Here is a 26,913-nt window from a genome sequence, read left to right as displayed (position 1 = left end):
GGCTGCTTACAAATTTGTAATTACGTTGAGTTTCAAGTATAGGGCCCTCAGGCCCTTCTCAAGTTGAAACGGGGACTACAGACTGTTGCAGTGTCTCACAAGGTAAATTTTGAACATCACATGACATCAGAAGTCTGATATATTACTGGCTCCAGGAAAACAGAAGTCTCTACAGATATTGTTCCAGTGACATTCTAGTTCCTGAGATACAGCCTCAAGAGAAGTAGAAGTCTGCTGAAAACCTTGGTTCAGTGTCTCATCTTGTTCCTATGATATGGTTATTAATGTGATTTAGAAGATAATATCTGATGTGACCTTAGTCCTGCAACCTTCACACGACTTGTGTTGGGAGAAGACAGTTCACTGAATTTATCCATAAAGCTTGCTTGACATTTATTTTTGCATTTTGAAGATATGACCACCGACAGACATAGTCATTAAAATAGCCTCTTTCCTCAATGTGGTGAGGCTAATAAGCCACAAAAAAAGAAAAAAACAAACAAGAGAAATGGCAATACAGCATTGGTTTTCTGTAGACAAACCTAATGGTGCACCATCTTTAGGCATGTCAGTGAACACATTAGCTTCTCTTCTTATATCTCAACAGATAATAATGTCCCGTTCCCCTGATGAGGATGAATGCTGTGTTGCCATGGATACAGAGGACAGCGGGACAGAGCCTGCTGAGATAACAGAAGAATTTGAGGCAAAAGTGGGGTCCTGCCGACAAGAAGGGCAAATGGAGAGTTGTGCCAAAGGAGGGGGTAGAGCAATGGAGGAACTGCCAGAGGAAGTCCTCGAATATATTCTGTCCTTCCTTTCACCTTATCAAGAGCATAAAACTGCTGCACTTGTATGTAAGCAGTGGTATCGCCTCATAAAAGGTATGTCTTGTATATCTGCATGATATTCTGTAAAAATTGAAATAAACAAACAGTTAAGTCTGTATTTTTAGCTGTGTAATGAGAAGAGCAGCGAAACACATGAGGCAACACGTTCCCAAAGGAATGATTCGGTTACACCTTTACACCAAATTGCGCATTCTTTAAACAACTACAAATATATTTTTCTGTATTATTTTTGCTTACTAATATTCTGTTTGACCTAGGTGTTGCCTATCAGTGCTACCACGGTTTCCTAAGAGCTGTCCAAGAAGGAAATATCCAGTGGGAAAGTCGCACATACCCATATCCAGGAACACCTATCACTCAGCGCTTTTCACACAGTCAGTACACACTGCTTTACACTCGTACCCTTGTTTTGTGAGTGACAGTGTTATTCATTAGAGGATACATAACATGTATGTTTCATTGGCTGCTTCCTTGTTTTTCTGCTCAGGGAAAAACAAGGTGGCTAGGTATGTTGATTTTGCACAAGTTTTACGCCGGATGCCCTTCCTGACACAACTCCATACTACATGGAGAATGGGCAGGGAACATTCTGTACTGGAAACAAGCGCACGTAACTGCTTGGCCACCACCCCTACTGGAGGATACATAACCTATCAATCAAATATACGAGTATAGCAGCTTCTTCTAGCTGAAAATGTTTTGCTTGCAAGTTTGTTTGTGGATTAGATAAATTGTGCAGCAGAATTATCAGTTTGGGAATGTATTCAGTTAAAGTAACTAATGAGCCGTCTTAAAGTGTAGGTGACACCAAAAAATGTGCACAAATAATCACTAAAAATGATGAAATGTTGATATTTTAAAAAATCCTGAGCAACAAAAGTTGATAAGTGCGCAGATGAAGGATAAAGTACAGCTGTCTTAAGCCTGCACTCTATTTCAGCCCTCAGCCGCGCCCATATTGTTGCTACGTCATCACCGGAACAGCACCTGCTGATTCAAGCCCAAATCAAATGTAAAGGTTGAGCTGTTTTCGGACGATTTTTTTTTCTAGTGTGGAGCTTTTTTGTTAAGGCTAGTCTGAGCGTGTGTGAATAAGCTGTGGGGGACACTAGGGGTGTCGGAAAAAATCGATTCACGTCCAAATCGTGATTCTTATTTATTACGATTCTGAATCGATCCAAAATGTCCAAGAATCGATTTTTTTATAAAAGCATTTTTTTTTTAAACATTTTCTTGCCTACTTGCTGCGTGTACTGTTTGTCAGGCAACGGCTTCTGTACTGCAGTGTCCCTGCGAGGGGAGGGTCCGGCGTGCTTCAAACATTCGTGAGCTGCAGCTTAGCATGGTGGACGAAGAGCTAATTCAGCCAGCACCGTCTTTGCTAAAGGTAAATGTTTGGGCGCATTTTGGATTTTATTATTTGCTGCATAAGAAGGAGCTTGACATGACTTATGCAGTGTGCAAAATCTGCAAAATGAAAGTCAGGTACTTTGGAAACACTTCAAATCTGCAAGCCCACATGATACAGCATCACCCAGAGCTAAAAGAGGGGAGCAGCGGTCTCTGCCGACTACTGACCAGCGCTTCGCTAAACTGCCAGCCAACTCTGAACGAGCAAAGCAGATAAGTAAATTTACATCTAGAATCACTTGATTAACCTTGTAAAGCTGCATTTTCTTAAACATAAACGTTTTTAAGTAATATAACTATTTCTCGGAGCTCTTTGAATCGAAAATCGATTCTGAATCGAATCGTCACCCCAAGAATCAGAATTGAATTGAATCGTGAGTTGTTGTACGATTCACATCCCTAGGGGACACAGCTTTATGGGTTTGAGCCTTATTTAGATGACAATGAAGGAGATGAAACTTGGAGGAAAACCTTCAGTCTGACAACAGTGACGATACTGGCAGAGTTCAGAAGACAGAATGGTCTAATCAATTGATTAAAAAAAATAGTTTTGGTGATTGTGGATTTTTTTTTTTTATTTATGATTTTTTTTTTTTTTTTTTTTTTTTTTCCTTTTTTGAGAAAAAAAGTACATTCAAATCTGAAAAATGTTATGAGGGACTGAAAATAGCTATTTTTTTTAATAAATATTGTTTCCTTCTTGAATATTGTAACATGTTATTATTAAATATTAAAACCATTCACATAAGGAGAAAATAAGTCTTACCTGTCCATTTCAGTGAGATTATCTTCATTTTGATGAAAACGTGTGAAAATAATTTAATTTGTTGTCCTGGCAGAAGAAAAGGCCATGATGTTTAGAGTCTCTGCAGTACTGATCTGTGACTGACATGGTCCTCTGCAGGTTTAATCTGTTCATTGCGTCTGCACCTAATGGTTCGAGTCTCTGCTGTGAATGGACCCTCTTGTTCCACAGTGGGCCACTTTGCACTTCAAGTTAAAAGACTTGTAGACCCTCATCTGCTTGTAACATTTCAGTCTGCACGTGACGAAATTCCCATGGTCCAAAAACAATGAACCCAAATAAAATAAAGTGCCTGCCTGCAGTACAGTCTGCGTGCTCGTCAATATAAGTGTTTCCACCTGCCAATTGAAAAAGATTCTGCCAGCGAGAATAAACGTTCTGACACAGAAAACACGGTACAGCTCCGACCCAATCCACTTGATGGAAACAGGTATGTCAGTAGCCTGTAAAAATCCATAAATTAATGGGACAATTAAGATAATGGTTCCGGAGCTGACGCCACTTCCTCCTCCTTTTTGTCCATTGTCGGCACGCTGGGAAGTTTTGTAGTGGCATGCATTTTAAAATCCGAATATTTATCTCTTCAAGAACTGCGCACCAGGAAAGGATCAATTTCAAAAAAGTAACCCAGCGCACTAACCACTTGGCCATCACCCCTGCTAAAGGATACATTTCAAACTGTTGTTTAAAGTGTAGGTGATACGTAATGCCATGTTTTCATGAACATTTAAGATGAAAATTAAACATCATCAACTTTTATTGTTCAGGAATTTTTAAAATATTAACATTTCATCATTTATAGTGATTATTTGTGTACATTTTTGGTGTCACCTACACTTTAATTTTAGTCTTAAATATTCATGAAAACATGGCATTACGTGTCACCTACACTTTAAACGCCTTAAAATAGATTCATTGTTTATCTGGAGAATACCAGTATTTTCAAGGTAACATAGATCTTTCATCAGCCCCTATGAATCTTGAAAGATTTCCATAGTATGTCTGCAAAAAGGTAGCTGTCAGTCGCTGACTTAACTGAAACAAAATATTACTGACCTGCATTATATAGTTAGTAAGCCTCACATTGCATTTTTTTTTTGTGGGGGCAATATATAATCAGTATCATATTGGACACTAGATAGTTGGTCATGTTTGTCTGATTTTTACAAATGAACACTAGCCCAACAAATAAATCATTTGATCTGCCTGTAGCTGGTTAGCCTGCAGACTCAGGAATCTATAACAGATTAATGGTGCGCATTTGTAGTTCACGTCTGCCCAGAAACTTAGATTTGTGTTATGTAGTCTGTGGTGGGCACAGCTAACCAAAAGGTTAGCTTCAATAACTGCTAATCTGCTAACTGAAAAGTTGAGTTTTGTAACGCTAAACCGATAATCCACTAAAAAAATTTATCGGAAGTTACAGCCAACCGCTAACTTGTAGTACTGACTCAGGACACTGTTGGCTAATGATAAGCCTGTTTCAAGTTTAAGCACCACCGAGGCTCCCGAGGAAAATCAGAGGTGATCACAAATCCCAAACGAACAACGAGCCAGAGCTTATGTCTTTATGCGCACTGCCTGCTGCTGCCCCCACCCCCCAAAAACCATTCTTTACTTACCACATACTACAAAACAGACAGTGGGCAGGAGACATGATATTTTCACTTTGTAAAAATGACAGCATTACCATTAATGTTGATAATCTGTCCAAAATTAGTTGTTTATAAGTGAAACCATGATTGAAAAGTGCTTTGCTTCATGTCTCCTGCCCACAGTCTGTGTCATTAGATATAGAAAGTAAATGACTTTCTTGTTTTTTTTTTTTGTTTTTTTTTTTAGCAGCCAGCAGCTGGCCACTGGCCCGCCCCCTTCTGCTGGGGGAGGGCTGAGCTCACAGCGGTCTGACTGTTGCAAAACATGCAACAGACAGGAACTAACGTGTATGATTTTAGGGTTTACAAATGTTTTTTTTACCATTAAGCTTTACTCAATATATCAGCAATAAAATGTCAGCGGACCTAAATTTAGCAGAAGCTAATTGGTCCATTGGTGGTTTTCAAAATTAGCTGAAAAGCTAATCTGCTAACAAAAAGTTAGCTACACTAATTAGCGGTTAGCGGATTGGTAGAACTGTGGCCACCACTGCATGTAATAAGCAGTAAACAACAGTCTGTCAATTTTTTTTAAGTCATTAGCTGGGTGTGAAAAATAGTGGACTGATTCGTCTGGTGACTGATGAATTGTCATGAGGCCAATTTACAAAGAAAAGGGTAAAAAAAACAACAGCTGTAGGTGGGTTTCCATTGCTCTCCAAATTGTATAATTTGAAGTAGTGAATGGAAAATATGCTTAATGGAAATGCATGTATTTCAGAAACTCTCAAGTATGGCAGGATGTGGTTTTTCAGGGAATTTGAAGAAGCCTTACTTGGCAAGACTGCATCAGAAATGCTTTTTCTGCTATTATAGGTCACTTGATGTACAGTAAGAGTCACTTGATATTCTGAAACACATGGCATGGTACATGTGGACAGAGGAAGAGATAGAGAGAGCTTGTTAAACATTGTAAGAGATGATGTTACGGCAATAGTGAATAAAGAAAAAGGTAATATTTAGCAGGACATACCCTTCTGTCACAATGACTTGAAATTACAGTTCTTGCAAGAGCCTATCTGGAATGACAGTTATCGAGAGAAGACAAAACCCAGCAGTTACACAACATTCTGAAAATATTGCTTAACTTTTGCACAAATCTGTAATGGAAACCCAGCTAGTGTGACTTCTGTGGAATGATGCTAGGGCTCCCCCTGTTTGCATGCAGATGGGTGCCTCAAGCCTAAGGGAATGGGTGTTTTGAAGCAGAAGTGGTTTGGTTCAAGTACATTTGGGTCGCCATCAGCTCATGTGTACTTTCAAAATGAGTTAATATTCAGCTAATATTAAAAAAAAAATATTGGAGGTTGACACACGACTGTCGTTTTCAGACATGATTGGGATTGTGCTGTTGTGTGCACTCAGATGTAATTGTAAAATTGCACAATTTGAAGTAGCAAATTGAAAATGAGCTGAATGGAAATGTGTAATTCTTAAAAAGAAAAAGAAAAAAAAACACATTTGGGACTGTTGAGCAGGACTTTCCCATCATCGCACTGATGGCTGTTGTAATTCCAGTTCAGTGCAGTTACAAGTAATTTGGTGGACAGTGATGTCATGTTAATAAATTCAAAAGTAATACCACTGCTGATTGTGCAATGCAGAACACTACTGTGAGGTAAGGACATCAGTTTTACTACTGTCAGATTCTTCTGTCTGATGCTTTAAATCTGGGTGGGATGGGGTGGAGGGTGGTCTGTGCCCCCACACAAAAAACAGCGCAGGCTGCCACTGTGTTTGTGCTGGTTTCAAATGCAGCTTGGGTGAGTGTCACTCTTCCTACTGGGCTGAAACCAGTAAGTTTGACTGAAGGTGGAGCTGAACTACAACCCCTGGCAAAAATTCTGGAATCACCGGCCTCATCGGATGTTCATTCAGTTGTTTAATTTTGTAGAAAAAAAGCAGATCACAGACATGACACAAAACTAAAGTCATTTCAAATGGCAACTTTCTGGCTTTAAGAAACACTGTAAGAAATCAAGAAAAAAAAGATTGTGGCAGTCAGTAACGGTTACTTTTTTAGACCAAGCAGAGGAAAAAAATATGGAATCACTCAATTCTGAGGAAAAAATTATGGAATCACCCTATAAATTTTCATCCCCCAAATTAACACCTGCATCAAATCAGATCTGCTCATTGACATTGACCCTATGCCATGACATTGACCCTGTGTCATTTTGCAAGGAATGTTTTTGCAGTTTTTGCTCTATGGCAAGATGCATTATCTTGAAAAATGATTTCATCATCCCCAAACATCCTTTCAATTGTCCAAAATATCAACATAAACTTGTGCATTTATTGATGATGTAATGACAGCCATCTCCCCAGTGCCTTTACCTGACATGCAGCCCCATATCATCAATGACTGTGGAAATTTACATGTTCTCTTCAGGCAGTCATCTTTATAAATCTCATTGGAAAGGCACCAAACAAAAGTTCCAGCAGCATCACCTTGCCCAATGCAGATTCGAGATTCATCACTGAATATGACTTTCATCCAGTCATCCACAGTCCACAATTGCTTTTCCTTAGCCCATTGTAACCTTGTTTTTTTTCTGTTTAGGTGTTAATGATGCCTTTCGTTTAGCTTTTTTGTATGTAAATCCCATGTCCTTTAGGCAGTTTCTTACAGTTCGGTCACAGACGTTGACTCCAGTTTCCTCCCATTCGTTCCTCATTTGTTTTGTTGTACATTTTTTGATGCAGGTGTTAGTTTTGGGGATGGAAATTTACAGGGTGATTCCATATTTTTTTCCTCTGCTTGGTCTAAAAAAGTAACCGTTACTGACTGCCACAATCTTTTTTTCTTGATTTCTTATAGTGTTTCTTAAAGCCTGAAAGTTGCCATTTGAAATGACTTTAGTTTTGTGTCATGTCTGTGATCTGCTTTTTTTCTACAAAATTAAACAACTGAATGAACATTCTCAGAGGCCCGTGATTCCATTATTTTTGCCAGGGGTTGTACTTGTGTTTCACAAAGCACAGCCTGCCTGTGGATGGGTGCGGAGAATCACACTTTTAAACCAGTCATTCTGGAGAGCGAGTGGATTTTAAAGCCTCGCCCACTTTCCTTTCTCACTCCGCAGTAACATGGCTAACATAAACTTGAGGGAGCCGCATTCATTTCAAAAGAACGATGCAAAGAAAAATCTCCCATCAAATGGTTTCAGGAGCAATTACATTTGGAAGTTATATATCAGGAGAAAAGAACCATTGCTAACCAAACAAAAATGCATTAAAACAAGTGAGGAAAAGGATTGTTTACCAAACACCTGCAGCATCTTGTGACTCCCCTAATCTGTAATAGAAGCCCTATTGCAATATTTAAAAAAATAATAATTAAAAAATTTATATGGGTATTGTTATGGATGGACTTATACGGCACACCCCAAATTCAGTGAGCACATATTCTGTTTTAACAAGTCAAACTAAATGCTGCACTGATTAAAATCTTTATAATTCTAATTGAAATCTTTTGCCCAAAACAATGTAAATATAGGCCCTAGGCTAAAAAATGTCAGAGTTCTACTTTAAGGCTTCATAAGACCTTTGAATTCCACATCTGAAAAAACTGTCCACTCTGTTGTTCCTACATTTTACTGGTGTGTAATAAGAGAAAGTGCTTGTTGTCCATATATGACTGAGTTGTTACTTTTTTGTGTTGCAGGTGCATGCTATTATGATTCAAACCAGTCCATGTACGTGTTTGGGGGTTGCACTCAGAGTAGTTGCAATGCTGCCTTCAATGATCTATGGCGACTTGACCTCAACAGTAAGGAGTGGATCCGCCCTTTAGCCTCAGGTATCTTTGCTTGACAAATATTAAAGTGCAACAAGAGGGAAGGCTGAGCTCATTTTATGATATGTTGCTCTTTGGTAAAGATGTCTCTGAGCATGGTGCTTGTCTAAACATAATTCTGAGAGAGTGCATATGAGTCAATAATCAAGCCATTCTTAAGTACAACTAAAATAGCAATAAAACAGGCTGCACAGAGTCTGAAGTGTAGTTAATTTACAGGAACCTTTATTGCTTCAAACCTTAAGGGGATGAATGTTACTTCTTTTTTTCTGTGCTGGTAACAAAATAGAGCTTGGACAACAGGAATGTAGAGTGAGTGAGTTAGTCCACTGCAGCCAAAACATCTCTAAATTCGAAGAATACGTAATGAGGACAATCGCTCGTAACGTCTACAAAAAGCACAACCTGCTTATTTGATCCCATAACAAAACTTTAAGGACCTGTGGCCCATTCATGGGCTGATTGTGCTGGAAATTATTAATCTCTCATTAACCTCTGGATCTGTTCCTAAATGTTTCAGATTTGCAGTGATTAAACCATTATTTAAGAAATCTAATCTTGATCCTAGTGTATTGAAAAACTATAGGTTGATATCAAAGTATCAATTAGTTTGCTGTAAAGTTCTGAAAAAGGTGGTTTCACGGCAGCTCATGAAAACCACCTTATTGAGAATAATCTTTTTGAGCCACTGCAGTCTGCTTTAAGAAAATATCATTCCACAGAGACAGCGCTCACTAAAGTGGTGAATGAGCTTCTGCTTGCAATGGATTCAAACACCACTACCGTTTTGGTGCTGTTAGATTTTAGTGCTGCGTTTGATACCATGGATCACCATATTCTACTCAATAGGCTGGAGAATCATTTTGGGACTACTGGGAATGACCTTTTTAGTTGACATCATACTTGACCAGTTGTTCTCACTATGTTTTGTACAATAGCACTACCTCTAACCTTAGTGATATGAAATTTGGGGTTCCACAGGGGTCCGTCTTCTGCCCCCTGCTTTTCTCCCTTTATATAGCACCCCTTGGACACATATTGCAGCGTTTTGTGATTACCTTTCATTGCTATGCTGATGATACTCAGTTATACATGCTGATAACTGCTGGTAATCTCATCCACATAAAATCCTTAGAAGATTGCCTTGCATCAGTGAAAAGCTGGATGTCTAGCCATTTCCTACTTAACTCTGATAAGACTGAAATGATGGTTCATGGTCCAGTAAGACATCGGCATCATTTTGACCAGTTAACGCTTAGCCTAGGCTCGTGTGTCATACATCACACTGACAAAGTGAGGAACCTTGGTGTAATTTTTGGTCCTATGTTGTCCTTTGACCTCCACATTAGAGATATTGCAAGGACTGCTTTCTTCCACCTGCAAAATATAGCGAAGATTCGTCCCATCCTGTCTATGGCTGATGCTGAGACCCTGATTCATGCATTTGCTTCTTCTCGATTTTATTAAAAAAAAAAAAAAAAAAAAGCTTCAGATATCTGTTGCTGAGATAGATGATGACTAAAGGGCAGTGTTAAGCAGAAACAAAGTTTTAATCTGTGAACCACGGCTAATGACATGCGCAAATGCAAAAAGCAGACAGATTTTTAGGGGGGACCATTTGGTCAGCAACACGGGACACTTTGATGTGTAGTACAACCCCTCGCAAAAATTATGGAATCACCGGCCTCGGAGGATGTTCATTCTGTTGTTTAATTTTGTAGAAAAAAAGGAGATCACAGACATGACACAAAACTAAAGTCATTTCAATTGGCAACTTTCTGGCTTTAAGAAACACTATAAGAAATCAAGAAAAAAAGATTGTGGCAGTCAGTAACGGTTACTTTTTTAGACCAAGCAGAGGAAAAAAATATGGACGCACTCAATTCTGAGGAATAAATTATGGAATCACCCTGTAAATTTCCATCCCCAAAACTAACACCTGCATCAAATCACATCTGCTCGTTGACATTGACCCTATGTCATGAAATTGACCCTATGTGTCTTTTTGCAAGGAATGTTTTCACTAATCCTAACCCTAACCCTAATCCTAATCCTTATGTGTCTTTTTGCAAGGAATGTTTTCACAGTTTTTGCTCTATGGCAAGATGCATTATCTTCTTAAAAAATGATTTCATCATCCTCAAACATCAGAAAAGTGTCCAAAATATCAACGTAAACTTGTGCATTTATTGATGATGTAATGACAGCCATCTCCCCAGTGCCTTTACCTGACATGCAGCCCCATATCATCAATGACTGTGGAAATTTACATGTTCTCTTCAGGCAGTCATCTTTATAAATCTCATTGGAATGGCACCAAACAAAAGTTCCAGCATCATCACCTTGCCCAATGCAGATTCGAGATTCATCACTGAATATGACTTTCATCCAGTCATCCACAGTCCACGATTGCGTTTCCTTTTTTCCATTGTAACCTTTTTTTCTGTTTAGGTGTTGATGGCTTTCGTTTAGCTTTTCTGTATGTAAATCCCATTTCCTTTAGGCGGTTTCTTACAGTTCGGTCACAGACGTTGACTCCAGTTTCCTCCCATTCGTTCCTCATTTGTTTTGTTGTGCATTTTCGATTTTTGAGACATATTGCTTTAAGTTTTCTGTCTTGACGCTTTGATGTCTTCCTTGGTCTACCAGTATGTTTGCCTTTAACAACCTTCCCATGTTGTTTGTATTTGGTCCAGAGTTTAGACACAGCTGACTGTGAACAACCAACATCTTTTGCAACATTGCGTGATGATTTACCCTCTTTTAAGAATTTGATAATCCTCTCCTTTGTTTCAATTGACATCTCTCGTGTTGGAGCCATGATTCATGTCAGTCCACTTGGTGCAACAGCTCTCCAAGGTGTGATCACTCCTTTTTAGATGCAGATGTGATTTGATGCAGGTGTTAGTTTTGGGGATGAAAATTTACAGGGTGATTCCATAATTTATTCCTCAGAATTGAGTGATTCCATATTTTTTTTCCTCTGCTTGGTCTAAAAAAGTAACCGTTACTGACTGCCACAATCTTTTTTTTCTTGATTTCTTATAGTGTTTCTTAAAGCCAGAAAGTTGCCATTTGAAATTACTTTAGTTTTGTGTCATGTCTGTGATCTGCTTTTTTTCTACAAAATTAAACAACTGAATGAACATCCTCTGAGGCCGGTGATTCCATAATTTTTGCCAGGGGTTGTATAATGTCTGTGCCGAGTTTGTATACAGAGATGACATTGTGGTACATTTTCACCCAGACACTTGAATGTGAGCTGTTACGATCCAAAACAAACTTGTGTCTATGATGTACTCAGAGATGCATCTGTGTGCATAAATTAATGCATTCATGCTCCATAAATACTTCTATTGTTCCGTTTGAATTGATGCTGAGAATTATTATTTTTGAGTTCTTTGAATTGTCATTTGCTTTATTGTGTACGTTCTGGGGCAAAATATAAAGTTGTGTGAAAAGACTGGGGTGGGAAAATTGACCTGACCCAAGATTTTATATTTATTTATTTATTTATTTTGGAAAAAAGTTGGTTGGTAAATAAACCTGAAAATGCACCAGAATGCATCTGAAATTTCAAATTTTTCTGGGGGAGAACCCCAGACCTCCTGCTAGGGACTTCAGTCCTTGCCAGAAATGTTCAGTTTGTTTTTTTTTTTCTTTACTTTTTTTTCACTGTAGTGATGAAAGTGGGCCATGTGTGACCCTAGTGTATTGAAAATATAGGCCGATATCGAAGTATCAATTAGTTTGCTGTGAAGTTCTGAAAAAGGTTGTTTCACGGCAGCTCACGAAAACCACTTTATTGAGAATAATTTTTTTGAGCCACTGCAGTCTGCTTTTAGAAAATATCATTCCACAGAGACAGGGCCATATGTGTACCTGTGTGAAGCGCCTTGAGGCAACTTGTTGTGATATGGCACTATATAAATAAATGAAATAAATAAATATTATGACGGCATCATATAAACTGGATACTTCGCTCACTGGACAGAAGCAAAAGTCCCAATGTTTTTGTAGGATTTTCCATGTAATAAACACCGTATATAGCAAATTTTGTAGAATGGATTTTCGCTTACATCGGACAAAACGTCCCGTCCCATTGCAATGCATTTCCATTAAAAGCCCCTCTCATGTACCGGTGAGGAGACTGCGGTGCCCAATTCCTAAAAAATTGTGGCGAATTTATTTTTATTTATTTATTTTTGACTGCTTGAATTAAAGCTTTAAAGTCTATGCTGCAAACACATCTTGATTGAGTACCGAGGCAAAAATACAGATCTCCAAATAATTGTGTACCTGACTGTACATGCAATTAGGAATTCCTCAGTTGATCCACACATTTTGTTTGTGGTTCTATTAGTGAGATTTCAATGATGGATCAGTGCTGCCTGGAATACTCCAGGGGCCTGTACTACGAAGCGTGGTTAACTTACTCAGATGTAACCCAGGGTCAACCTCTTAAACCGGGGTCGACAACCTGGTTTTCTCAAGTGGTGTTAATCGGTACTACGACGCTGAATAAGATGTTGATTTGTTGAACCTGTGTTAACCTAATTGGAGTTTGTGCGCATTCACATAAAAGGGGCAGGTTGCAGCACACGTCACCATTTTTCAATGATGGCGCGGCCACCTTACTTTACCGAAGATGAATGCACGATTATTATACGGAGCTACGAGGAAATTAAATTAATGTTAAGGGGGAAATCGAACACATCGTCTGCCAATAAAGCAAGACAGGCTTGTTGGCAACATATTGCTGATCGGGTAAATGCGTAAGTACAATTCAATTGTTCTCCAAATCTGTTACAGATGATTAGCCTGTGGAATCTCTGATATGTGTAAAAAAAATGACCTTCTGTCATTAATTACGCCCAGATGCAACACGATTCAGAAGTGGGCATAGGTCTACTAATAAATGTTAGGTTAATTTAATGTTTCCTAAATAGGCTACCTTGACTGTATGATTGCTATTCCTAATCCTGTCAATATGTCAGATGCAATAGCAGTGCCAAACGCACCTGGTAGCAGGTGAAGATGAAATATAAAAACATCCTTCAGAACGGTAGGTTTATATTCATAGTTTGATAAGCCCCACTTCGCCTAATTAATGGGCATGCATTAGACCTATTTGATATTAGTAATTACCCGCGATTGCATAAAACCCTTCTTTGATTTGCATTGCAGATAAATGGCCAGGGAAAACGACAGATGCATCCAACAGTTTAGATAGAGCAAGTACTACCTTGCAAATCATACGACATACAGTATTCTTGCTCAGATGTTCAGCATCACCGATGGAATACATAAATTGTCCACTGGCAAAATAGGCACAAGGCACATTATCTGCTTGATCGTTGGGGCATTGCTACACTGTAAAAATTGAGTTGTTTTTACAGGAAAATGCTGGCAGCTGTGGTTACCGGGGAATTCCTGTAAAACATACAGCAGCACATTAGATAACATTACAGACATAATATGTATATGGATTTACAGTGAATGAACCACGGCTGACTCACATTAAAGGAACTGTTAAATCTACAAACAAGAGCTCTCTTTTTTGCACATTTAACTGCTGTATTTTTTACAGGAATTCCCTGGTAACCACAGCTGCCAGTGTTTTCCTGTAAAAACAACAGTCTTTTTTTACAGTGTACGATGGGTGATGTTACATACTTCTGGCCCGATCAGCTGACAAAGATAACGAATTCCCTCAGATGAGAATCTATATCTTTCATAGAGAATATCGTCCGGGTATGTCAGCGGATTCTGGCGGCCTTTAAAAACCCTCGCCCTGCGAAGAGAGCCCTCACAATTTGTGCCCCAATATCAAACGGATCATCCAGGTAGGCCGGCATTGTCTTCGGAGTGATTGAAGGTGGATGGATGGTACTTATTCATTCATTTATTTATTTCATTCATTTAAAAGAAAAAAAAAACAGAAAAGCAGAAATAAAGCATCTCAATTACCAGAATGAAAAGGAGCAGAGAGAAGAACAAGTCTTATATTTTCTGCCCCTTTTTACAATACAATCTTTCAATATCCAGCGTCATTATTCGACATTTAACAGATTGCATTTCTTTAACTTGTCACGTACCACTGACTTATTTCATAATTATGACCATTATTTAATAGATTACATATCTGACATGTTTTTAAACTTAAAACATTTTAAACATTAACAAATGACCTTTTTTACTTCCTTACAGCCCTCTGACTTATTTCATAGTTTCATACTTACTAATACATCTAGTTTAATACATTTTTTTAAATAATTTAAGCGACCTTAATTCTTTAATTTCTTTGTTGATATTGTTCCATAATTTTACACCATTTACTGCAATACTCCATTCCTTTACTTTGGTTCTGTATCTTGGTTTTCTAAAGACTTCTATTCCTTTCAATTTATAACTACTTACTCTTTTCTCAAACATATTTTGAATGTTTGTTGGTAAAGCATTTTTATTAGCTTGGTACATTGTTTGTAATATTTTCAAATTGACCAAATCACGAAATTTAAGTACCCTGTACTGATTGAACAATGGATTAGATGGATCACTAAAACCACTGTTGCTAATCACCCTTAAAGCCCTTTCTGCAGAATAAACAAAGGTTGTATTTAAGTTGTATATGTTGATCCCCAGATTTCTACACAATAAGTTAAATATGGGAAAATCAATGAATTGTACAATGTTAATAAACCATAACTATTTAATGAATATTTTACTTTATGCAAAACAGCAATGGCTTTCGCTATTTTTCCTTTTATGTAATTTATGTGTGACTTCCATATAAGATCTTCATCAATCATGACTCCTAAAAATTTCATTTCTTTTACTCTTTGTATATCCATTCCATCTATTTGTAATGACACATTTTTTTTTTTGCTCTGTCATTAAACAATATGAAATTTGTCTTATTAATATTTTTAGTGACAGTCTGTTTATATCAAACCAATGTTTAACCTTTTCCAGTTCTGTATTTCTCACTTGTGCTACTTCCTGTTTATCTGATCCGGAGTAAAACAACGTTGTATCATCAGCAAATAAAATGCTACCAAGCACATTAGATACATTCACAAAATCATTGATATACAAAATAAACAGTTTGGGTCCAAGTACCGATCCTTGTGGTACTCCATAAGTAATACTACACAATTATGATTTGATATTATTTATCTGAACAAACTGTTTTCTGTTTTCTAAGTAGCTTTTTACCCACTGATGTGCAATACCTCTTATTCCATATTGTTGTAACTTGTGATGCAATCTTGAGTGGTCAATAACATCAAAAGCCTTTTTCAAGTCAATAAAAATACTTACAAAATAATCCTTATTTTCTATTGTTGTTGATATTTTCTGTATTATTATTATTATTATTATTGACTGGTGGTTGGCTCTCACTGCGGTATTGTATCACTTCCTGTTCCGGAGCACAGCGGTGTTTTGCTGTATCTGTTAGCTGTTAATCTGCGCAGTTAGATTGATCTAGTTAACTAGATAACGATTTTATCACAGTGTAATCTTCACGTGCCTTAACTAAAGCACTCCCTCTGCTGAATCACCTCTAAATTATTTACACATTATTCACTTTGTGTGTTTTTAGGAATCCGCTAGCTTAGCGCAGCTACTAGCTCTTAGCCGGTTTAGCATGGCGGCTTCTCCTGTCTCTCCCGCACTTTTCTGCTCTGGGTGTGAAATGTTATTCCTCGGCCTCCTTTAGCAGTAACGGTACTTGTAATAAGTGTAGCTTATTCGTAGCTTTGGAGGCCAGGCTGGGCGAATTGGAGACTCGGCTCCGCACCGTGGAAAATTCTACAGCTAGCCAGGCCCCTGTAGTCGGTGCGGACCAAGGTAGCTTAGCCGCCGTTAGTTTCCCTCTGGCAGATCCCGAGCAGCCGGGAAAGCAGGCCGACTGGGTGACTGTGAGGAGGAAGCGTAGTTCTAAACAGAAGCCCCGTGTACACCGCCAACCCGTTCACATTTCTAACCGTTTTTCCCCACTCGACGACACACCCGCCGAGGATCAAACTCTGGTTATTGGCGACTCTGTTTTGAGAAATGTGAAGTTAGCGACTCCAGCAACCATAGTCATTTGTCTTCCGGGGGTCAGAAGCAGGCGAACATTGAAGGAAATTTGAAACTGCTGGCTAAGGCTAAGCGTAAATTTGGTAAGATTGTAATTCACGTCGGCAGTAATGACACCCGGTTACGCCAATCGGAGGTCACTAAAATTAACATTGAATCGGTGTGTAACTTTGCAAAAACAATGTCGGACTCTGTAGTTTTCTCTGGGCCCCTCCCCAATCGGACTGGGAGTGACATGTTTAGCCGCATGTTCTCCTTGAATTGCTGGCTGTCTGAATGGTGTCCAAAAATGAGGTGGGCTTCATAGATAATTGGCAAAGCTTCTGGGGAAAACCTGGTCTTGTTAGGAGAGACGGCATCCATCCCACTTTGGATGGAGCAGCTCTCATTTCTAGAAATCTGGCCAATTTTCTTAAATCCTCCAAACCGTGACTATCCAGGGTTGGGACCAGGAAGAAGAGTTGTTGTCTTACACACCTCTCTGCAGCTTCTCTCCCCCTGCCATCCCCTCATTACCCCATCCCCGTAGAGACGGTGCCTGCTCCCAGACCACCAATAACCAGCAAAAATCTATTTAAGCATAAAAATTCAAAAAGAAAAAATAATATAGCACCTTCAACTGCACCACAGACTAAAACAGTTAAATGTGGTCTATTAAACATTAGGTCTCTCTCTTCTAAGTCCCTGTTAGTAAATCATATAATAATTGATCAACATATTGATTTATTCTGCCTTACAGAAACCTGGTTACAGCAGGATGAATATGTTAGTTTAAATGAGTCAACACCCCCAAGTCACACTAACTGCCAGAATGCTCGTAGCACGGGTCGAGGCGGAGGATTAGCAGCAATCTTCCATTCCAGCTTATTAATTAATCAAAAACCCAGACAGAGCTTTAATTCATTTGAAAGCTTGTCTCTTAGTCTTGTCCATCCAAATTGGAAGTCCCAAAAACCAGTTTATTTGTTATTATCTATCGTCCACCTGGTCGTACTGTGAGTTTCTCTGTGAATTTTCAGACCTTTTGTCTGACTTAGTGCTTAGCTCAGATAAGATAATTATAGTGGGCGATTTTAACATCCACACAGATGCTGAGAATGACAGCCTCAACACTGCATTTAATCTATTATTAGACTCAATTGGCTTTGCTCAAAATGTAAATGAGTCCACCCACCACTTTAATCTTATCTTAGATCTTGTTCTGACTTATGGTATGGAAATTGAAGACTTAACAGTATTCCCTGAAAGTTCCTTCTGTCTGATCATTTCTTAATAACATTTAATTTACTCTGATGGACTACCCAGCAGTGGGGAATAAGTTTCAATTACACTAGAAGTCTTTCAGAAAGCGCTGTAACTAGGTTTAGGATATGATTCCTTCTTTATGTTCTCTAATGCTATATACCAACACAGTGCAGAGTAGCTACCTGAACTCTGTAAGTGAGATAGAGTATCTCGTCAGTAGTTTTACATCCTCATTGAAGACAACTTTGGATGCTGTAGCTCCTCTGAAAAAGAGAGCTTTAAATCAGAAGTGCCTGACTCCGTGGTATAACTCTCAAACTCGCAGCTTAAAGCAGATAACCCGTAAGTTGGAGAGGAAATGGCGTCTCACTAATTTAGAAGATCTTCACTTAGCCTGGAAAAAGTCTGTTGCTCTATAAAAAAGCCCTCCGTAAAGCTAGGACATCTTACTACTCATCACTAATTGAAGAAAAAAAGACAACCCCAGGTTTCTTTCAGCACTGTAGCCAGGCTGACAAAGAGTCAGAGCTCTATTGAGCCGAGTATTCCTTTAACTTTAACTAGTAATGACTTCATGACTTTCTTTGCTAATAAAATTTTAACTATTAGAGAACAAATTACTCATAACCATCCCAAAGACGTATCGTTATCTTTGGCTGCTTTCAGTGATGCCGGTATTTTGGTTAGACTCTTTCTCTCCGATTGTTCTGTCTGAGTTATTTTCATTAGTTATCCATCCAAACCTCAACATGTCTTATTAGACCCCATTCCTACCAGGCTGCTCAAGGAAGCCCTACCATTATTTAATGCTTCGATCTTAAATATGATCAATCTATCTTTATTAGTTGGCTATGTACCACAGGCTTTAAGGTGGCAGATAATTAAACCATTACTTAAAAGCCATCACTTGACCCAGCTATCTTAGCTAATTATAGGCCAATCTCCAACCTTCCTTTTCTCTCAAAAATTCTTGAAAGGGTAGTTGTAAAACAGCTAACTGATCATCTGCAGAGGAATGGTCTATTTGAAGAGTTTCAGTCAGGTTTAGAATTCATCATAGTACAGAAAAACAGCATTAGTGAAGGTTACAATGATCTTCTTATGACCTCAGACAGTGGACTCATCTCTGTGCTGTTCTGTTAGACCTCAGTGCTGCTTTTGATACTGTTGACCATAAAATTTTATTACAGAGATTAGCGCATGCCATAGGTATTAAAGGCACTTGCGCTGCGGTGGTTTGAATCATATTTATCTAATAGATTACAATTTGTTCATGTAAATGGGGAATCTTCTTCACAGACTAAGGTTAATTATGGAGTTCCACAAGGTTCTGTGCTAGGACCAATTTTATTCACTTTATACATGCTTCCCTTAGGCAGTATATTAGAACGGCATTGCTTAAATTTTCATTGTTACGCAGATGATACCCAGCTTTATCTATCCATGAAGCCAGAGGACACACACCAATTAGCTAAACTGGCAGGATTGTCTTACAGACATAAAGACATGGATTACCTCTAATTTCCTGCTTTTAAACTCGATAAAACTGAAGTTATTGTACTGGCCCCACAAATCTTAGAAACATGGTGTCTAACCAGATCCTTACTCTGGATGGCCTTACCCTGACCTCTAGTAATACTGTGAGAAATCTTGGGGTCATTTTTGATATTAAACAAAATATGTAGGACTGCTTTTTGCATTTGCGCAATAGCTCTAAAATTAGAAAGGTCTTGTCTCAGAGTGAGGCGAAAACTAATTCATGCATTTATTTCCTCTAGGCTGGACTATTGTAATTCATTATCAGGTTGTCCTAAAAGTTCCCTGAAAAGCCTTCAGTTAATTCAAAAATGCTGCAGCTAGAGTACTAACGGGGCCTAGAAGGAGAGAGCATATCTCACCCATATTGGCCTCTCTTCATTGGCTTCCTGTTAATTCTAGAATAGAATTTAAAATTCTTCTTCTTACTTATAGGTTTTTGAATAATCAGTCCCTCTTATCTTAGGGACCCATAGTACCATATCACCCCAATATAGCGCTTCGCTCTCAGACTGCAGGCTTACTTGTAGTTCCTAGGGTTTTGTAAGAGTAGAATAGGAAGGCAGAGCCTCAGCTTTCAGCTCCTCTCCTGTGGGAACCAGCTCCCAATTCAGATCAGGGGGACAGACACCCTCATCTACTTTTAAGATTAGGCTTAAAACTTTCCTTTTGCTAAAGCTTATAGTTAGGGCTGGATCAGGTGACCCCTGAACCATCCCTTAGTTATGCTGCTATAGACTTAGACTGCTGGGGGGTTCCATGATGCACTGAGTGTTTCTTTCCTCTTTTTGCTCTGTATGCACCACTCTGCATTTAATCATTAGTGATTGATCTCTGCTCCCCTCCACAGCATGTCTTTTTCGTGTTTATCTCCCTCGAGCCCCAACCAGTCCCAGCAGAAGACTGCCCCTCCGTGAGCCTGGTTCTGCTGGAGGTTTCTTCTTCCTGTTAAAAGGGGAGTTTTTCCTTCCCACTGTCGCCAAGTGCTTGCTCACGGGTCCGTTTTGACCGTTGGGAGTTTTTACCGTAATTATTGTAATGGCCTTGCCTTACAATATAAAGCGCCTTGGGGCAACTGTTTGTTGTGATTTGGGCGCTATATAAATAAAATTGATTGATTGATTGATATTAATTCCATAATTGGCCGTAGCTGTCGAATGTTTTGTTCTGAATCCATACTGAGCATTATTTAAAATAGATGTTTCTCAATGATTTATCCACCTTGTCACGAAAAAACCTTTTCCATAATTTTTAGAAACTGTGGAAGCAATGATACTGGCCTGTAATTAGAGAATTATGTTTGTCCTCCATTTTATATAATTGGGACTACCTTGGGAAGTTTCATTTCATCTGGAAAATCCCTGTTGACGAGAGACAGATTGCAAATATAAGTGAATGGTCAATAACGTTTCTATTATACTTTTTACAGTCATCATGTCTAAATCTTCATGGTCATTGATCTTTTGCTTACACAGTTTTTTACAATATTTCTTATTTCATCTTTTTCCACATTGGAGCGTTCTGTGTAATGTTAAAGTCTACCACATATAAAAGGCATTTTGTTTATTTAATTTGATGGAATAACTATTATTCTATCTGTAAATTTCACAGTGTCTGGTGCTCTTATAAAGGGGAGTGGCAAGCATACCTCCGATCAAAACCTATCCACCTTTCGTAGTAACGGGTAACCGGGAAGTTACTCCACGTCATCAACTTACTCCCTAAGTTACCCTAATAAGCCAGTAACACCCCGCTTCATAGTACAGGCCACATGTCCAATTTGTTTGTGTTTTTGGTACAATGTCTGCTGTCTTTTTAAAATACTAGTACTTTGCAGAAATGCGCAAACCGATGGCCAGCCAGCAGCTCCACAATACCAATACGTACCTTGATTGACAAACCTGTACTGTATTATAGAAAATCATAATGAAAGCTCTGATATATGCTGTGTTGTTGGAAAGCCATGATAGTTGGCAGTCAGATACATTTAAAAAACCTTTAGTATTTCGGTGCTTTGTAATTGTTTGAACCCGGGAATAAGCACTAGCACCAGTTGGCCTCAGAGCCTGGACAAGACTGCTTTCTTTCTTTTCTTCTAATTGTACCGATCCGCAGATGCTCATAGTTAAATACAGTCGAATTAGAGGTTTTAAAAGAATTCTGATGAGTTGCATGCAGATAATGTTGTATTCATGCTGATCTGTTTTAGATTTTAAAATGAGTGGGGTGGAAAACACATTATTCCTTGTTTTCTGTACAGGCTCTTATCCATCTCCTAAAGCTGGAGCAAACCCTAGTGATGCACAAAGAATCTCTTAGTGTTGTTTTGGCGGATGGACGCGTCCCAGCCCGTACCCACTCCACCACCAGAGCGATTCTTTGATGAAACCACACCTACTCTCCTTCAAAGAACTGGTGACGGAGGATTCACTCCTGCAGTTTGGAAGATTTTTAGATGTTTGAGGCTGAATGATAGATGAGCTTGAAACTTAATAAGCTTCTGTCATCTAATTGTCATTCATGTGTTCATCTTATTCCAGGTGGAACTGTATAGTAACGACACATGGCCCTCCACCAATGGCTGGCCACTCTTTCCCTGTTATTGGAAACACTATGGTCGTTATTTGGAGGATCATTAGGAGCGCGCCAAATGTAGCATGTTTCATTTAAATTAGTTTGTGTATTTTAAAATGAGCATCAAAAGTAAAAAGCATAAATCTAAAGAATGGTATATTTGATGTCCTTTATTGTTTTAATGTATTAGGATGATCGGTAATTTATTGTGAAGTTACAACATGTGTGACCTGATGAATCAGCATTTCTCAGTAAGACATCAGATGTTTATGCACATTTCACAGATAAGGATGTAATTAGTAACATCCAGTGTTTTTTAAAAAACAAAAACAAAATTACCTTGGGTTTAAGTCATGAAAATTCATGAGAGTTGTACACTATATGTCTTCTTACACATGTTGCCGTGTCCTCTGATGGTTACAATCAGGATTAACGAAGTCTGGGTCTTGGATCTGGAACAATGGTCCTGGTCTAAACCACCAATATCTGGCCCGTCTCCCCATCCACGAGGAGGCCAGTCACAGGTATGTTAGCCTTTAAAATTGAGTTAAAGTGTGGCAGTTCTTATGCTGTTAAGTTTAATTTTTGAAAAATGGAGGTATTGTTTTCTGTTGTGTTTGTGAATAAAAATAGCTGAGCAATTTTGATCCGCTTAGATCAGTCCTGGTGGAACAATTTAGAGTCAGCCATGGACATGAATTGATTTGGGGGAAGAAATGGTCAACATTTTGGCACAGTGCTTATATATAAGGGATGTTTAGAATGACGCTTTTGTAGGAATTGGTTAAAGATACACCCATCGTTACTGCGGAGTCTCAGAAAAGAAAAATCTACCAAAAAAATAAATACATCCAAAGCCATCACAAAGACCTAACCAGAAGACCTACTGGTGGAAATGAAGGACACGTATCAATCACAAAGTTTGGTGTTAGGGTTGTAGAATTATTGTACATACATACATGATCATTACAAATATCCAGCTTAACAGTAGATAATCTACTTCAAAAGTAACATTTTGTGGTACATTTTCTTTTGTTTACTTTCTGTGGTAAGGAAAGAAAAAACTACCAACTTCTCTCATAGCCATTACTGACAGAAACCTGGAATATTGCAAAGTAAAGAAGACTTAAGTGGATGTTGGACTGAAATAAATGTAAGGAAAGGAGAGTGAGTTGTTCCCGTGTGTCCTTTAAAGCACTGGTCCCCAACCTTTTTTGGACCAGTTTACATTGTTTAAGCAATCTTTCGCAGACCGGCCTTCAAGGTGTGGCCGATAAACACAACAGAATAAAATGATACGACTGGCCCTAAAAAACTGTGGTATTTTCTAAATATATAATAAAGTGTGAGCCACCGTATTTGTATGCAACTTTATTAGCAGCGTCCTTGTAACATTGGGCCAACACATGATAACATCCTCTAGCCCCTTAAGGTACATTTAAACATGCCCTTCAAAATAGATACACCACAGACAAATATAAAGTTTGTGGAAAAATACACCTCACCATAATGCTGAATCAGTGGAGCCCTGACTTGTTTCTCTGCAAGGAGATGGTCCCATCTAGGGGTAAATAGGAGACACTGGTCACCTGAAGTGTGTTGTTTATGTCCAGTCTTGTTTTGGTTACTGTCACTGCAGAAAACCCCGCTTCACCAGGATAGGATGTCGGAAAATGGCAACAGGTTTTCAGTGCTGTTGTGGCGGTCTCAGGGTATTCTGCTTTCTTGTTCATAGCTTTTTTTTTTTTCTCAAAATACTCCAAGACTTGTCCTTTTCATGCAGGGTGCTTGGTATCCAAGTGACAAAGCAGTTTTGAAGGCTGCAATGCCTGATTAGAGAGCTGGTTGCAACATATTATAGCAGAGCTGGCTTGGTGCATAGGAACCACCCGTCCCAATAAATCTGTATTTTAGTAAAGCCTGGTTCACATGACAGGATTTTAAAATTATCGTTAGCTTTCCAAAACCTGAGACACACACGTGAAGATAAAAAAAAAAAAAAAAATCATGGATCTAACAGGTTTGGTCGTACAGTGTGGTGGTGTTCAGCCACACGGTAAGGACAACAACACCACACACGAACATTTACAGCTCAGACAGGAAATCTCGCAAAATCTCTCGAGATTAACGTGACTTCAGAGTAAAACAAACGGAGGGTACTTTGTGGACTAGTTAAAACAGAGGGGGGAAAACGATACAAAAAGAAAAACCATTCTTTAAAGGAGTGGAGACAGCTCGCCACTGGACTTTCTGGTAAGTCAGAACAGCTATTTTGATTTTATTTCCCTCCTTACGCCCGTCACCTCGCTTTGTGGATTGGCTGCACGTCACGTTCAGCAGGCTGTGTGCTCGTTTGTGGTCGGAGGGACACAACACACGCTGCGATATCAGGCCAAAAAAATCCAACATGTTAATTATCCCAGATTTGCGATCGGAGCGCTCCTGATGCCCATCTGAGCAGATCAGAAGCGCTCTGAACACCACACACCGGCAAAAATATCTGATAAGATTATCTTTAGCGTCAGCACGATTGTCGGGGCGTCCTTAAGATTGTCGAAGGGGAAGATCGGTCCGATATCAACCCCATTATCCTGCCGTTTGAACCCGGCTTAAGACTCCTGGTATTGCTCACCACTAGATACACTAAATTCTAATTACTGTAGCATTAAAAATGCACCCATGGTTAATGTGAAATGATAATACAAAATCAAATTCAGTCATGTCTACAACTAGTTTGACATGTTGACCAGTAAGGGAAGCTGAAGGTCAAGCAGTTAAAGCAGTGGTGTTGTGACTAGAAGATCCTCAGTTGAAAGCTCTGTCAGAGCAGAAAATCACTCTGACCTCTTGAGCAAGGTCCTTAATCCCAAAGTGCTCCAGTGGTGTAGTGAGCGCCTTACCACCCTGACATCTGGTGGGTGTGTGTGTGTGTGGTGTGTGTGTGTGTGTGGGTGTGTGTGTGTGTGTGTGTGTGTGTTGTGTGTGTGTGTGTGTGTGTGTGTGTGTGTGTGTGTGTGAGGCATCACTGTAAAGCACTTTGAACATAAAAATGCTATATAAATGCAGCCAGCCAACAAGATACCCATGACAACTCTGGAGTAGTTCTCGCTTCTGTGGCTCTGATTGGAGAACGGCACAGTCAAACTTTTGTCCTGTTGCATCAGCGGCCACAGCTTCATGTTGGGTTGGCACAGTGAAAGGTGACACCCTCCTTCAGAGTTCTAAGATGGGTGGATGTTGCACTCTGACTGCTGTTGTTCAAACATTTGCTGATATTTCTCTTAGATTGTGATTGACGATCACACGTTGCTAATCTTGGGAGGGTGTGGTGGCCCAAATGCAGTAAGCTTCTTATGTACCTTCATTCACAATGTCACAGTAGCTTCTGGAATGCGACAGCAATTTTAAATTGATGATGTGTGTTCAAGCTTTTAAGGATGCCTGGCTCCTCCATATGGATGCACTTCCTTGGAGGTGGCAACAGTTACATGTGGAAAATGAGGACCATGGGGCCCCAGACTTTGGTGTCACCCAGCGTGTCGGGTAAGCATGTGTCTCAGAGGCCAGTTTGATTATATACATTCATAAATAAATAAAATGAATAAAAATATTGAATCTGTGGTTGATTTGTATTTTATCATTATTATTTTTTGTGTGTGCAATTTTACCTCAAGGTGGGTCAGTGTGTGGTGGTTTTCTCACAAGCTCCATCTGGCCGTGCACCGCTCAGCCCTAGTCTTAACTCTCGGCCCTCCCCCATAAGTGCCACACCCGCCCCTCTGGGCCCCGAACCGCCTTCTCTGCGCTCTCAGTCTCCTGACAATGAAGGAGATGAAACTTGGAGGAAAACCTTCAGTCTGACAACAGTGACGATACTGGCAGAGTTCAGAAGACAGAATGGTCTAATCAATTGATTAAAAAAAATAGTTTTGGTGATTGTGGATTTTTTTTTTTATTTATGATTTTTTTTTTTTTTTTTTTTTTTCCTTTTTTGAGAAAAAAAGTACATTCAAATCTGAAAAATGTTATGAGGGACTGAAAATAGCTATTTTTTTAATAAATATTGTTTCCTTCTTGAATATTGTAACAGTTATTATTAAATATTAAAACCATTCACATAAGGAGAAAATAAGTCTTACCTGTCCATTTCAGTGAGATTATCTTCATTTTGATGAAAACGTGTGAAAATAATTTAATTTGTTGTCCTGGCAGAAGAAAAGGCCATGATGTTTAGAGTCTCTGCAGTACTGATCTGTGACTGACATGGTCCTCTGCAGGTTTAATCTGTTCATTGCGTCTGCACCTAATGGTTCGAGTCTCTGCTGTGAATGGACCCTCTTGTTCCACAGTGGGCCACTTTGCACTTCAAGTTAAAAGACTTGTAGACCCTCATCTGCTTGTAACATTTCAGTCTGCACGTGACGAAATTCCCATGGTCCAAAAACAATGAACCCAAATAAAATAAAGTGCCTGCCTGCAGTACAGTCTGCGTGCTCGTCAATATAAGTGTTTCCACCTGCCAATTGAAAAAGATTCTGCCAGCGAGATAAACGTTCTGACACAGAAAACACGGTACAGCTCCGACCCAATCCACTTGATGGAAACAGGTATGTCAGTAGCCTGTAAAAATCCATAAATTAATGGGACAATTAAGATAATGGTTCCGGAGCTGACGCCACTTCCTCCTCCTTTTTGTCCATTGTCGGCACGCTGGGAAGTTTTGTAGTGGCATGCATTTTAAAATCCGAATATTTATCTCTTCAAGAACTGCGCACCAGGAAAGGATCAATTTCAAAAAAGTAACCCAGCGCACTAACCACTTGGCCATCACCCCTGCTAAAGGATACATTTCAAACTGTTGTTTAAAGTGTAGGTGATACGTAATGCCATGTTTTCATGAACATTTAAGATGAAAATTAAACATCATCAACTTTTATTGTTCAGGAATTT

The 26,913-nt window shown here is 39.1% G+C and overlaps 1 protein-coding gene and 2 long non-coding RNA genes across 3 annotated transcripts in view; 2 read left to right on the top strand and 1 right to left on the bottom strand.

Annotated features, from left to right (window-relative positions):
* fbxo42 (F-box protein 42) overlaps positions 1-26,913 on the top strand; it is a 51,362-nt gene that overhangs the window by 999 nt on the left and 23,450 nt on the right. Inside the window, exons 2-4 of the mRNA XM_034166541.1 lie at positions 608-884; positions 1,109-1,225; positions 8,389-8,523. Of these exons, the coding sequence (XP_034022432.1) occupies positions 614-884; positions 1,109-1,225; positions 8,389-8,523 (523 nt within the window). The 5' untranslated portion in view covers positions 608-613. The remainder of the gene's footprint in view (positions 1-607; positions 885-1,108; positions 1,226-8,388; positions 8,524-26,913) is intronic.
* Positions 8,385-21,689, bottom strand: LOC117506875. The gene is made up of 3 exons (XR_004559566.1): positions 21,648-21,689; positions 15,941-15,943; positions 8,385-8,518 (listed from the first exon to the last, which is right to left on the bottom strand). It is a non-coding gene; the product is annotated as an uncharacterized LOC117506875 (long non-coding RNA).
* Positions 22,398-25,776, top strand: LOC117506874. The gene is made up of 4 exons (XR_004559565.1): positions 22,398-22,487; positions 25,249-25,305; positions 25,392-25,506; positions 25,638-25,776. It is a non-coding gene; the product is annotated as an uncharacterized LOC117506874 (long non-coding RNA).

The sequence above is a fragment of the Thalassophryne amazonica genome, chromosome 3 (assembly GCF_902500255.1).
Source record: "Thalassophryne amazonica chromosome 3, fThaAma1.1, whole genome shotgun sequence".
NCBI lineage: Eukaryota > Metazoa > Chordata > Actinopteri > Batrachoidiformes > Batrachoididae > Thalassophryne > Thalassophryne amazonica.
Note: the sequence above shows the minus strand (reverse complement) of the source record. Positions and strands in the feature narration are given on the sequence as shown.